The following is a 13723-nucleotide window of genomic DNA, read 5'->3' as shown; positions in this document are numbered from 1 at the left end:
GCCATCCATAAAAATGGATGGCTGGGGCTATGTGCAAACATGTCTGCCTCTGGATGTTGCCTTGCCTCAAACAGAAGGACGGATCGCTTAAGTTCCCTGATGAAGGGCAGCTGCCACAAAGTGAACCTGTATGACACAAAGACAGTGAAATCCTCCCTTCGTCTCTTACAGGAACATAATTAAATACTTCTAGGATCAAATTGACAAGTCTTAATCTTAAAACCTGTAAAACCTCTGAAAATCTAAACTTGTATGAATCTTGTCAGGTTATGATACTCAGCTATTATTAGAATGTTCACAAAAGAGGACTAAAAGCAAAAGCTTTCTATTTTATTTTTTTAATTTGAATTTTAAGAAAGCAGTTATATTTACATTTGGACCCGCCTCGTCGTTTCAGGCTAATTAAAACCTTTTTTTTGGATCCTCTCATCTTTCTGGTTTTTTGTTTGTTTAGTTTGTGGTTCGTTTTGCAGACACGCCCCTCTGGAGTTACGAGCAGAACCCGCGCTACTCTACGCGACATTACGCTACATTTGTTACACTTGTCCCGGTGTCTCGTGCATTTACAGATGGCCTATCCCGGATACGGCGCCGCCGCCGGTGGAGTCGCGGTAAGCCGTCAGATACATAAGCCGTCAGATACATGTCAGAATATAAATTAAAATGTCTAACAATATCTATTTTATTTTTTTGGAAACTTTTTAGCTATTTTCTTTAAACTCTTGTTTCACCAAATGATGTATCTTTGAAGTGTGTGTGTGTGTGTGTGTGTTTGTTCTATCACAATAGAGTTGGTTGAGGAAGGGTGTGTGTGTGTGTGTGTGTGTGTGTGTGTCTGTCTGTCTGTCTGTCTGTCTGTCTGTCTGTAGGAAGAGCGTGTGTGTGTGTGTCTGTAGGAATGGTGTGTGTCTATGTGTGTCACACTCCGTGGAGCAAGCCTCATTAAGCCCAAATCAACAACCAGTCACATTTAGTTATAACAAAACAATCCAACAAAACCGCGGCACTAAAACACTGCACATACAAGACATCTCCTGCACCTTGGCGAGGGAAGAGGCCGGGATGATGGTTCTGTTGTATTTGTTTTAACTTGTTCTGTTAATTGACAGCGATGCATCATATTCTAGTGGCTTTTTATTAAAAATATAAAGTTTATTAAGCTTCAAGAGCTGGCTGTCAGATAAACGTAGTGGAGTAAAAAGTAGAAGTGTGAAGTTACATAAAAGAGGAAATGTTCAGGTAAAGTACCTCCAATGTTGAGCTTCACACAGGACAGGAAGTCCGTATGCACACTTGGATGAACGTCCATCTTTAGAGCTTAAGTTGTAATAACCGATCAATCATCTCCCACTAACAGTTACTAACACTCCACTTAACTATCTTGCAGACTTTGTTGTCTCTCTCTCTGTCTCTCTGTGTGCAGCAGGACCCTCTCTACGGATATTTTACAACTGTAGCTGGACAGGTAACCTCCACATGCTTCTCATGCTTCTCTCATTGTGCAGACTGCTGTTGTCTAACTGTACTTCCCGTGTCCTTGAACATGTGACAGGATGGACAGATCTCACCCGACGAGCTGCAGCGCTGCCTCACGCAGTCCGGCATCTCGGGAACGTACCAACGTAAGAGCACCAGACTGCTTTGAAGTATGCACCTGTTAGCCTCATGCTAGTGTACACAGTACACAGAGGCCTGTTATCCTCATGCTAGTGTACAGAGCACACAGCGGCCTGTTAGCCTCATGCTAGTGTACACAGTACACAGCGGCCTGTTAGCCTCATGCTAGTGTACGCAGCACACAGTGGCCTGTTAGCCTCATGCTAGTGTACGCAGCACACAGCGGCCTGTTATCCTCATGCTAGTGTACGCAGCACACAGTGGCCTGTTAGCCTCATGCTAGTGTACACAGTACACAGCGGCCTGTTATCCTCATGCTAGTGTACAGAGCACACAGCGGCCTGTTAGCCTCATGCTAGTGTACACAGTACACAGTGGCCTGTTAGCCTCATGCTAGTGTACAGAGCACACAGTGGCCTGTTAGCCTCATGCTAGTGTACACAGTACACAGTGGCCTGTTAGCCTCATGCTAGTGTACACAGTACACAGTGGCCTGTTAGCCTCATGCTAGTGTACACAGTACACAGCGGCCTGTTATCCTCATGCTAGTGTACAGAGCACACAGTGGCCTGTTAGCCTCATGCTAGTGTACACAGTACACAGTGGCCTGTTAGCCTCATGCTAGTGTACACAGTACACAGTGGCCTGTTAGCCTCATGCTAGTGTACACAGTACACAGTGGCCTGTTAGCCTCATGCTAGTGTACACAGTACACAGTGGCCTGTTAGCCTCATGCTAGTGTACACAGTGGCCTGTTAGCCTCATGCTAGTGTACACAGTGGCCTGTTAGCATCATGCTAGTGTACACAGTATACAGTGGTGGCCTGTTTTTAAATAAATGTTTAAACCAAAATTAAAATAGAGCTTAATCAAGATGATGCTCTCTTACCCAGACCCCTGTCTGGAAAGTAAGTAGGCTTCAAAACAGGGGAACGCGCTAAAAGGTCAGTTAGTCGGCTAACGTAACTCATGTTGGGTTAGCATTAGCTCGAACCAACACGTCCTGCAGGTAAAGAACGATTATCTTATATTATTTAATGCCAACTTATTCATCAGTGTGTAAAGATAAATAGATATCTGGATAAAATATGAAATCATGTAGTCTTGTGGGCCTCAACATATTTTATTCCTAATTATTATATACTATATTATATACTTATTATACAAATCAGTGGTGCATATTTGTCAGATTATTTATCAATAATGCAATGTGTGACAGGTGAATAGAGTGTTCATTCTGTTTCTCTTTCACAGCCTTCAGTTTGGAGACCTGCAGACTGATGATCGGCATGCTGGATGTATCCTTCAGGAGACAGAAAATACTGAAATGATTGGCTTCAGGTTGCTGGTATTGTGCATGCTGGCTCACTAAAGCTGAGTTCATACTCGCCTTAGTGACTGTCACAAGTGATAAAGTGATAAAAACACTATTTACTTGTTTAGTGGTTATACAAAGAGGGACAATTAGTTGATGTTGAGTTGTGTAGAGTTGAGTTTATGTTGTGTCCTTGACGGTGTCGCCTCAGGCTGATCATAGCAACAGCATGGGCTTCAACGAGTTCAAGGAGCTGTGGCAGGCCCTGAACGGCTGGAAGTCCACCTTCATGTTCTTCGACCGGGACCGCAGTGGGACGGTGGAGGGCCACGAGATGCAGCACGCCTTGAGCTCCATGGGTACTGGCCCTTTAACTCTGATACCTCCATGGGTACTGGCCCTTTAACTCTGATACCTCCATGGGTACTGGCCCTTTAACTCTGATACCTCCATGGGTACTGGCCCTTTAACTCTGATACATATTTTGGATGTGTTTTTTTCCAAGTGTCCTAAAGAAGTAAAATAGACCTACATCTCTAAATTGAATAGTGCATGAAAAACAAAGTTTTGAACCTGAAGCGTCTCGCTTTAATCTGTAAAGGCAGATACACGTTATGTACAGCTGTCAGGGTTTGCAGAGTAAAAGCAAATATCAGGGAGCGGCTCTCAGTTCTTTCTCGTGTTCCCATGCAGGTTTTAACCTGAGCCCTCAGGCCATGGGCATCATCCTGAAGCGCCACGGCATAAACGGCAAAATCGGGTTTGACGAATTCGTGGGCTGTTGCACAAAACTCCGTGCCCTGACGGGTGAGGAGAAGAATAAAAACCTGCATGAAGTCTGAGAGCGTTTAAATAAAAACACCAAAGTTTGGTCAATGAACAAAGTATTATTTTTGATCTGTGTTTTTTTTTTTCAGATCATTTCCAACGCAGAGACGTGAGCCGAACTGGCACGGCTTCATTTACCTATGACGATGTAAGTTTCCACAACTTTTCTAACGCTTCACTGTCTCTCCTGCTATCAAGCGATAGCCAACCTGAGTCCATCAGGTGGACACAGACATCACTCCAATTGATGATCCTGCTGTTGGGTGATATACGGTGGAGTCGTACAATAACATCCATGTCTCTCTAGTTCATCCAGGTCACCATGGCCTTCTGAAGAGGAAGGGACTCATCAGAGGGGACACGCCGGCCCTTTAAAATCTTACAACAAATAACAGCATGTACACTTCCAATGTGTATTTTTTTCATTGATAACTCATTGTTGTAAAAAACTGATTTAAATGTCACATTCCATTTTACGGTGAACTTTAATGTGTATTGTAACAAACTGATACGACTATAATAACCTGTGTGCCGGTGGACCTATTGAGCTGCATGTAAGAAACCAATAAACATGTTCAACTCAAACTGGCTCCTGTTTTTAACCTTAACGCGTTATAAATGCGTTAACGCAGCAATCCATTAACGCCGACACTGAGACATTGCTCTCACTGAGACTACTGGACATCCTGTAACACCGTTATCTCAGAGTTACAGTTTGTAGCGTCCGCCTCCGACAGATGGTCTTGCACTTTGACTGATGGTTTTTAAATGTGTTTTAATTATTCCAAAAACAACGTAAGAACTTGTGGCTAATACCGTTTCTGTCTCCATCTAAAATTGACCGTACAGGCCGTAGGTTTAGCCGTTAAACGGCGCCGCACCATGCGACTTCCGTTTCAACTCAGTTTTTCGCCTTCAAAATAAAAGCACCTTATCTCAAAACAGGAAACCAGATACAAAAATAAATAAAACAGATGTATATACTGTATGTTAACTTGCTGTTGCTCCAGAGGGCCTGTTATATTGTTCTGATAACATTACTTTAAAATAAAAGCGTGCAATACACTAGTTGCTCATAATGCAATTAATCTCTGCAATTAATCATGCGATTAATTAGTTAAATGTTTTCATCTTCGCCCAGCACTAATATATATATATATATATATATATATATATATATATATATATATATATATATATAAAAATAATCTACTGATGATAGGGAGTATATCAGAGACTTTGGCGTCTCATGGAATCACCATATCCCCAAACATCACAGGACTCAGTCTCCCATAATGCACTGGGCACCTGACAGCTGTTTAAAAGAGCGTACGTACTGAAACATCACATGACCACGTCAAATAGTATTTAGTTCAGGTAGTTGTGTTATAGAATAGATCTGTGGAGGCCAAACTGGTGACATTTAAACAAAAAAAACTATATTAATATTAAACTTATATAATTACATGTTACATTTGTGAACAGAAACAAATATTGTCTAAAACAGTTGAAAAGTACTAAATTATATTTAAGAGCAGCAGATACAGATTTTTTTGGTCATATTTATAAGAGCACACCAGTAGTGTAAAAATTGCCTTATTGTATAAGCATTTTTATAAAAGATTGTCATTTTGATAGGAAACTATCTTTCTAACTACCTTTTTGTCTGGCCCGTGATAATGTTCTGTTTATGGCCCACAATCAAAAAAATGTTGAATCTAGCCTGAACGAGATTGAAGAACGTAAATAATGTTCCTGTCACCAGGTATGAAACCCACTGTTATACGATGTCCATGGAACCTGCTGGACCGTTTTTTATCGCATATTGAAAGTTAAAGTTTAAAGAAAAAGCTTAATGATCATTTCATCACAGAATGGTTTTAATGTACGTGAGAAAATACACAAGCACACACAAACAAAGGGACTAAATATAAACTTCAGACGTCGATGATGAGTGATCCTTAATAACCACATATATGGTCCTTACAGCTCTAAAGACATTCACTCCTGATTCCTCTCCTTCTCCGGTTTGATCTTCAGATTATCGCTGATTTCATGAACTGAAAAGAGTAAAAACACAATGAACTGTGGAAATAAATCGGTAGGAAACTTTAAATGTGTTTAAATTCTCATATACGACAGTGGAACAGTTTTTTTAACTGTGAAATACATGCAAGAGGATGTTAATGTCGTGGTACTTCAATGTGGAGCCAGTTCAGATACTTTGTGTACTACTGGGTCAAATAACTAGTAAAAAGTACACTATTTACCTATGAGACTGTAGTACAAGTATAAAGTGAATAGAAATACTAAAATATAAGTATGTCATAGTCCTTATGTATTATTTTATAATATCTCTTCATGGCAGACTTTATTTCTTTTCAGTAGTTAAGTGATACCATGGTGTACTTATACCCACTATTTGTGGGTTAACGTACAGGTAAATATTCACCATTAACGACCATTTCTCAAACCGTTTGAACTCACCTGCCCGAAGGAGAAGCTGGCGACCTGGCAGTCGCACGGCAAACTCAGCCGGTGAGCCTGGAAGCGCTCTGACACGGGGGGCAAATACCAACGTCACCAAAACCTTTTAAACATCTGTAAATGTGCAGAAGGAATAACTCGAGACATCTCCTGCTGTTAATTAATGCACAGCCATGAAATAATTCATCATATTTGATGAAGAGAAACTAAACAGTAAAATCATAAAAGTTGCTCAAATCCACTCAAAACTGTAGTTCTTAGGTTTATCTGGGAGAATACTTCATTTTGTCACTTTTCCTTAAGAAAAGGAACAATACCACAGTGTACAAATACTTTGCTTAAGAATAACAGTGCAAACGTCCGTTTGCAGAAGAATGTATATTGTTATAATTTTTGGATTTGTTGTTATTTATGATCATTATTATTGATACATTAATGTGGACATAACTTTAATGCATGTGGGGATAAGCTCAATATCTATATTTACTGTTTATGCAACGTATCCTTATAGGTAGATAGATAGATAGATAGATAGATAGATAGATAGATATGGATATAGGGATGGATGAAGGGAGGGGTAGATGGATAGAGGGATGGATGGATGGATATGGATGATGGATGGATATATGGATGGATGTATTGTTGGATGGATATAGATGGATGGTGGATATATGGATGGATGGATGGATAGATAGAGGGATAGATGGATGGATGGAGGGGTGGATAGATAGAGGGATAGATGGATGGATGGAGGGGTGGATAGATAGAGGGATAGATGGATGGATGGATGGATTACCTCTGAGGATCTGAAGTTTCGTCAGGACGGCCACAAACTCGTCGTAGTCGATTCCGCCCGCTGATCGGTTCTCGTCCCACAGAACTCTCAAGGTTTCCTCGTCTAAATGGAATTCTGCTCGATGACAACAATAACGGATGAAAAGCAAATATCCACAAATGAAACGAGGTCGATTGAACTTTCCGCTCAGTCGGTCAATGCCTCCTGAAATAATGTCGAGGAAACTTCTGGGCTGCTGACAGAGAACATGACGCATTACCACGGAGAGACAGAGCCTTATTCATTTGTGTTTGGGTGACGGAGGGGGGGTTCCTCCCCTCGTAGCTCTCCACATACTCCCTCCGGAGAACAGCCACATGGTGCTCCAGTTTAAAGACCTCCACCACATCCAGGTCTCCGGTCTTGTCCGCCTGAAAGTGCTGGTTAAAGAGCTTACAATGAACTGAAAGCATGTCGCTCAACACCTCATAGCTTCAGTTACAGCCAACGGAAGAATCAAAGATCGAGTATTGCATCCAGTGGATCCAGAAGGAGTTTGCTACCTTTTTTATTGAAACACGTTGTCCACTTCAAGGTGTGAAAACTAAACACAAAGCAGTGGAGTTGCAAAGGATACGTCCATGAGAGTCAACAGCAGGCGGGCTGTCTTGAGACTCAGTGCTAAATTGGGGAGGGTTAATACAAAAGAGATTTGTTCTCATTCATATGATTAGATCGTGTTATTAAAATTAGTGGAATAAAATACTGACTTTTGCCATGAACAGAGTAGCCTCCGGCGATCAGCTTCTTGAGAAGTCCTTCAGTATTTAACATCTGTTGGAAACGAGGACAAAATAAAGTCAGATGGAGAATCCAGCAACTCATGTTTTTGAGCTAACAATGGAAGCAGCTCTGGAGTGAGCTTTGTTGTATTGTTGTTTGTAAGGATTAAGTTCAAATTCACTCAGTTAGCTTACTTAGCTTAGCATGCTAATTTCTCAATTCTCTCATGGTTACAGAAAATAAGATTAACAAAGTGTTTGTATGAAGCGTTAGGTTGTTAATTTGTACTTATTTAGGAACTAGCTAGTTAGCTAGCTTGATAATTCCACCAATTATGCTACACTGGTTACACAAAATGAGCCAACAAAGTAGTCACTTAGCTATCTGTTGACAGCAATGTGCTTTTCTATGCCATTTAGTGACTAGCTAGTTAGCTTGTTAGCTTCATAATTCCACCATGCTTTCATGCTACACTGGTTACAGAAAATGAGAATGAGAATAAGTAGTATATTTTGAGAATCAACAAAAGTTGTTTGCCATAAACACTTACATCAGGCCTGCTGTCTTCCTGTGAAAGAGAAAGAAAAGGAATTAATGTCAAGAAAGATTAGCAGAGAGGAGTCTGATCACTTCCATTATCAAGCTTCTTCCAGTTCTCTTTTTCTTTAGTTACCGAGATACAGTTGTCCTCTGGGAACGAGTCACACTGCAGCTCAGCTGGCCAGGAAACGTCAAAGCTGGCCATGAAACCCTCACAGCCCCGTTTGGCCTTCTCGCAGAAAGACCTGCAGGGCCGCTGCACTTCGCCCGCCACGCACGGGGGGGCGTACACCGTGCACACGAACAGCCGTATGTCCACCGTGCACATCGTTTGCACCATCGCGTTGAAAAAGGACATCTTGGCCACGGCTTCCCTTTGACTCGCGTGTCCCAGCAGATTCGGGGACATGGTCTGGTTGTAGGACAGGCCCTGGCACATCGGAATGGTGATCGGATCGCAGATCCCTCCGCTGCGGCCCACTCCGTACTGCAACGAGACACAGGTCTGAAAGGCTTGTGTGGCCTTTTTCTGTCTTTTCACTGAGGCGACGACACCTTTGGTGAAATACTGTAACTGCACAATGTTTGTAACTTCATTTCTACAGCGCCTTAACGAAAATATGAAATCGGTCTGAGAATCGTCGATTTACACGGAACAGGAAATCGACGCCCCGTAAAAATGTACTTTTGCATTCGGTTCTAAGTACAATTTACATACTTATTTTTTGCTTATCGTGACATTAGCATTGCATCACATTACACAACGGTCATTAGTTATCTTAACCTTTTAAAAACCCACTTATTTTTAGGCCATTGCTCGAAAATTGCATACCCAAACTAAAAAAAGGTGTATCTCTGCAACCACTAGGGCTCTTTCAATGATTTTAGTGTTATAATAGAAGAGTATAATGTGAGTTGTGTGTTCAGATGTATAAATATCAGTCTATATGTTACTGGTTATGAGTAAATGAAGAAGTGAATTATACAGTTTTTATAGCAATATCTGCAATAGACCCCATACGGGCTCCACAGTTTTCAACGGTTAACTTGAACTTTATTGTCCTGTTCGTGTCCGTCGAGTCACGTATGGTTTTACGCACTGTTTTGGTCAAACTCTTAAACCCTTTTACAATTATGTGTGACTTTGCAGAAACATGTGGTGCAAACTAAGCTAACTAATTGCATATTGTTACACTGACATTTGTAAATGTGTCCACAATCAGAAGTGTTGGGAACCCCTCACATAGGGATGCAAAAGCATCTGTTCATCTTCAAATGAGAGCAGACTCACGTGTCCACAGGACTCCGTGGTAAACGCTTCACACCTCAAGGAGTCCGGCCACCGGATGCCAAACTTGTTCATCAGGGATTGGCAGTCGGACCGGGCGTGCTCGCAGACCGTTCTGCAGGGGGGCCGAGGGCTTCCCGACATGCACTCGGGGGTGTAGACGGAGCACAGGAAGGGCTTCATGTGGGTGGAGCAGCCCAGTCTCACGAGCGGTGCAAACTGAAACACTTCCGCCCTGGCCTCCTCCTGGGTGGCGTGGCCCAGGACGTTGGGCAGGACGGTGTCGGTGTAAGAGAGGTCTCTGCAGAGCGGGACGCTTATCATCTGACACGATGCGCTGGATGTCTGAGGGAAACCCTGAGCCTGAAACAACGAGACACAAACCGTGAATTATGAACATCTCTTGCTGCTGTAGAGCAATTTTTTCAAAGGGACTTCATGCTACAATGATTATAAGTTATTTTGTCTGTCCTAATGTCGCACGAGAGGAGCCGATTGATCCCATAGACTCTATGGGAGAAGTCGGTGTCGTCATCTTGACGTCATTTATTGGTTTCTGGACATTTTTGGCCATATTTGCTTTTTTGCAGGTATTTGAAGGTAGAGACGCTGAAAACAGCTCCTGTCAGTCACAGTAAGCCCGCCCTCTAAAGGCTATGAGAAAATGACTCTACTTCTCTTGATTTATTCCCTCAGTAAACATTGTAAAAATGAGTTTATGTCTCAATCACAAGTTTCAAGTCTTCTTCAATACAGCATGATGTTCATTTAGTACATTATGGTCATTTAGAGTCAAACAGACCATAAAGCAGGAGATGCTTTAGGGGCGGGGCTACAAGGTGATTAACAGGTTGACACCAGAGAGTATACATCTCTACGTCACTCCCAATATGGTCACTTCCTGTTCACTGGTTGCAAAAAACAAGATGGCGACGGTGAAAATGCAAAAGTTAATTGTAACATTTTGGTCGTCTATAAATGTCTTTTTCAGCATTCGGTTGCACTCTCTTCTGGTTGCAATAAAACAAGATGGCGACAGCTAAAAAAATAAGATTGCCCACGGACAAAAAGCAGGATGGTGATGGACAAAATGACGAACTCGAGGCTTGTAGTCCACAAACCAATGGATGACGTCACGATGACTTATGATTAATTATTATTAAAAACTCTTCTACGACATCATGTAAACATCTCAAAAGTCCCAAAAGAGCAGACCCACGCTTTCACAGGACTCCGTGGTAAACGCGTCACACTCCAGGGCTTCCGGCCACTGGAAGCCAAACTTGTTCATCAGGGATTCGCAGCCGGCCCTCGCCTGCTCGCACAGCGCCCTGCAGGGAGGCACCGCTGCTCCCGACACACACTTGGGAGTGAAGACGGAGCACAGGAAAGGCTTAAGCTGGGCGGAGCACCCGACTTGTATGAGCAGCGCGTACGTCTGCAGCGCCATCCCGGCCTCCTCCTGCGTGGCGTGGCCCAGGGCGTTGGGCAGGACGGTGTCGCTGTAAGAGAGGTCTCTGCAGAGCTGGACGCTGATCGCCTGGCACGATGCCGGAGCCCGAGCCGGAGCCCGAGCCGTCGGAGGAACACTGACCTCTTGACCCTGAGAGGACAGAAGCACACGTCAGGGATGTGCTGTGCTGCGACCGCACAACCAACACTTTCTAAATTCTGTTACAGTATTTAGTTTAATTCATGAGAATGCATGAAGACTGAACTGATCTTTTTGTTTTACATGTTAAATCTTAAATGTGTTGAAGTAAAACGTACAATATCTTCCTCTGAATTGCAGCAGTATCAGTATGAAGAAAAAATACCTCTAAATTGTACTCGAGTACAGTACCTGGCTCAGTGTGCTTCCACCACTGACTGTAACCCTGCAAAACGTTGGTAAAGGAATACTTAATAATAATATTCTTCTTCTGGATTAACGCCTTCTGACTTGCGATGAGTTGCAGCAGAACTCTCTGCTAAACAACCCAATGCAACGCGTGGATGACCTCTTGGCTTCTGGACCAACCTGCACGCAGCTGGAAGCGGGTAACGCGTCGCACCGGAGCCTCGTGGGCCAGCTCAGCCTCTTCACCCTGAGGACGGAGTCGCAGTCGCTCTTGACCTTCTCGCAGAGCGCTCTGCACGGCTTCATCTGGCTGTTCTCCTCCGAGCCGCACTCGGGCACGACCACCCGGCACATGAGCGTGGCCACTTTGGGCGAGCAGGCGGTCTCCACGATCTGAGCGACCTGCTGCAGGGTGTAGCCCGGCGCTCCGGTCGGGTGCGGGGTCGAGGTGTATCCCAGGCCCTGGCAGAAGCCGGAGACCACCGGCTTACAGGTTGCCCTGCTGTGCGACTGCCGAGGCGACAGCAGCAAGACCCAGAGCACCCACAGCAAACGCTTCATGGCTCTGCAGGGATCTCTAGAGCGCTGCTGGGCTGCTTCCACAAAGCTCTCAGAGGGTCTGAGACTCTGCTGCTCGGGTAGGAGGTGGAGCAGGAGTCCGCGAATGGAGTCTCTACAAACACGCTGATTTAGGACCACCGCTCAGGCCACGCATCAATAAGGTGCTCCACACTAACTGAGCACAGAACTGGTCCCAGAGCAGCAGCAGCAGCCCTTTATGCTGAGAATCAGCCAACATCTGGTTGTGATTGTGTGTTTTTCTGTGTAACCTTGAGGGGGGCGTTCGTTGCACAAAGGCTGGCAGCAGAAAGACTTCGGGGGGGAAAGAACTCCAACAAATAAAGTGTCAACATGTTGGGGTTTAAAAAAAGAACTGTGTGTCCAGTTCCCTTGAGCTTTGGTTTCCGTGAACAAAAGACTCAATGCTGTTTTACCGTAAACAGGATTAGTTGGTTTCAGGCCGAGCCAAAAAAACAGCAGCCAGAGAAAGAAAAAAGTCATTTCACTTTTTTACTTTTGGTTCATATGGCAGCCGCCCTGACAGAGTGCGCACTGTTGGGACGCACTACTTCCTCATTACATCGCACCTTCTACTTTCAGCCCTCCTGCTCATATATCTGCTGTGCAAAGGATTGTGGGTCAGAAAAACATGCTGGCTTGTAACCAGATGTAACAGGACATCCTGGTCTTTTTGGCGTTCTATGTTTTGGGACATATTAAGTATGTGTCGGGCTTAATAAGTAAACAGGGTTCATACACATTCTGACCAATGGGTTTCATGACTTTAAACCAAATGTCATGACAAACATTTAGTGAAATCTGGGTGTAAACAGTAAAAAGTGAGTAAATGTAGTATTTAAACTAACAATGAGAACACAAAGCATACAGTAAACCTTAAATGACTCAAATGAATGAGACAATAGTTTGATTAAAAGAATAAACATTTATATAGATGCCTGTATGTATGCCTGCTTATATTTTGAGTCTTTCTTTTAAAAGCATATTAATTATTTCAAACTAAATGAACGTCATGAACACATGAATATAACACATTTACATGACTTTTACTAAACTTTTGGGATTTACATTTTTTCAAGGACTTTTCCAGGCCTGGAAGCAACCATTTTAAAATTCCATGTCTTTTCCAGGTTTTCCATGACAGTAAGAACCCGAGTAGTATTTTGGTACGCGTATTGGGACGAATGGAAGGAATCCGTTCATTGACAGAAAGATCAAACGTGTGCAGCACAACAGGACAAAGTATTCCTCATGAAACCAGGTGCAATGTAACCGAAAGGCATCAGCAATAACATTCAGTATTTGTGTTGTTTTTAATCCATCGGAGCGGCTGTGGAGACGGATCGTTAATTCCAACACTTAATCCCAGAATAAAACATTTCAAAGACAAAATCTTTGGTCCACACCGAAACATAAACGAAACGTGAATCCTCCGAGAATCATCACAAGTTAATGTTTTTGCACCAACAAAAAAACATAAGGCGACGACCAAATTGCCGACCTCGAGGCTTCATAGCGTCCACAACGCAACCGTCGTCAAGACGACCTCCACTTCTTATCTACAGTGTATTTGCGGCTCAGTCCTCTGCTGCGTTTTCAGCGTTAACGCTCATTGTTCTTTAAAAACCGGAGGCTGAAATCAAGACCTTGTGTTGTTTGAAAAACCGTTGA

General features: G+C 43.2%; 2 protein-coding genes across 4 annotated transcripts; one reads left to right on the top strand and one right to left on the bottom strand.

The window, feature by feature from the left end:
• The first annotated feature begins 532 nt into the window (after positions 1-532).
• On the top strand, positions 533-4317 carry LOC306744817 (sorcin-like). 2 transcript variants are annotated; one of them, XM_079227504.1, is made up of 8 exons: positions 533-611; positions 1388-1465; positions 1553-1622; positions 2872-2915; positions 3144-3291; positions 3626-3739; positions 3850-3908; positions 4068-4317. In XM_079227504.1, the coding sequence occupies exons 1-8, from the start codon at positions 570-572 to the stop codon at positions 4092-4094; spliced, it is 582 nt and encodes a 193-aa protein (XP_079083630.1). In that variant the 5' UTR covers positions 533-569; the 3' UTR covers positions 4095-4317. The 2 variants fall into 2 exon arrangements, with proteins under 2 accessions (XP_079083630.1, XP_079083631.1); XM_079227505.1 differs by having other exon boundaries at positions 552-611; positions 1424-1465.
• A 1302-nt stretch (positions 4318-5619) lies between these two features.
• On the bottom strand, positions 5620-8767 carry LOC306745076 (uncharacterized protein). 2 transcript variants are annotated; one of them, XR_013771110.1, is made up of 8 exons: positions 8479-8767; positions 8356-8373; positions 7793-7856; positions 7660-7703; positions 7303-7453; positions 7044-7157; positions 6248-6361; positions 5620-5820 (listed from the first exon to the last, which is right to left on the bottom strand). XR_013771110.1 is itself a non-coding variant. In XM_079227810.1 (8 exons), exons 1-8 carry the CDS (start codon positions 8752-8754, stop codon positions 5797-5799), a joined length of 759 nt encoding a protein of 252 aa, XP_079083936.1. In that variant the 5' UTR covers positions 8755-8767; the 3' UTR covers positions 5620-5796. The 2 variants fall into 2 exon arrangements, 1 of the variants encoding a protein (XP_079083936.1); XM_079227810.1 differs by having other exon boundaries at positions 6248-6315.
• Between the last annotated feature and the right edge of the window lie 4956 nt (positions 8768-13723).

The sequence above is a fragment of the Taurulus bubalis genome (assembly GCF_910589615.1).
Source record: "Taurulus bubalis genome assembly, chromosome: 12".
In the NCBI taxonomy this organism is placed as follows: Eukaryota; Metazoa; Chordata; class Actinopteri; order Perciformes; family Cottidae; genus Taurulus; species Taurulus bubalis.
Note: the sequence above shows the minus strand (reverse complement) of the source record. Positions and strands in the feature narration are given on the sequence as shown.

Excerpts from the sequence above, each read along its gene's own strand:
- LOC306744817 (XM_079227504.1), top strand. The coding sequence starts at position 570 with ATGGCCTATCCCGGATACGGCGCCGCCGCCGGTGGAGTCGCG. Across the intron at positions 612-1,387 it reads CCGCCGCCGGTGGAGTCGCG|ACTTTGTTGTCTCTCTCTCT; the intron begins GTAAGCCGTCAG and ends ACTATCTTGCAG. Across the intron at positions 3,909-4,067 it reads CTTCATTTACCTATGACGAT|TTCATCCAGGTCACCATGGC; the intron begins GTAAGTTTCCAC and ends ATGTCTCTCTAG.
- LOC306745076 (XM_079227810.1), bottom strand. The coding sequence starts at position 8,754 with ATGTCCCCGAATCTGCTGGGACACGCGAGTCAAAGGGAAGCCGTGGCC. Across the intron at positions 7,454-7,659 it reads TGCTGTTGACTCTCATGGAC|GCGGACAAGACCGGAGACCT; the intron begins GTATCCTTTGCA and ends CAGCACTTTCAG. Across the intron at positions 6,316-7,043 it reads GAAACTTCAGATCCTCAGAG|AGCGCTTCCAGGCTCACCGG; the intron begins GTAATCCATCCA and ends CCCCCGTGTCAG.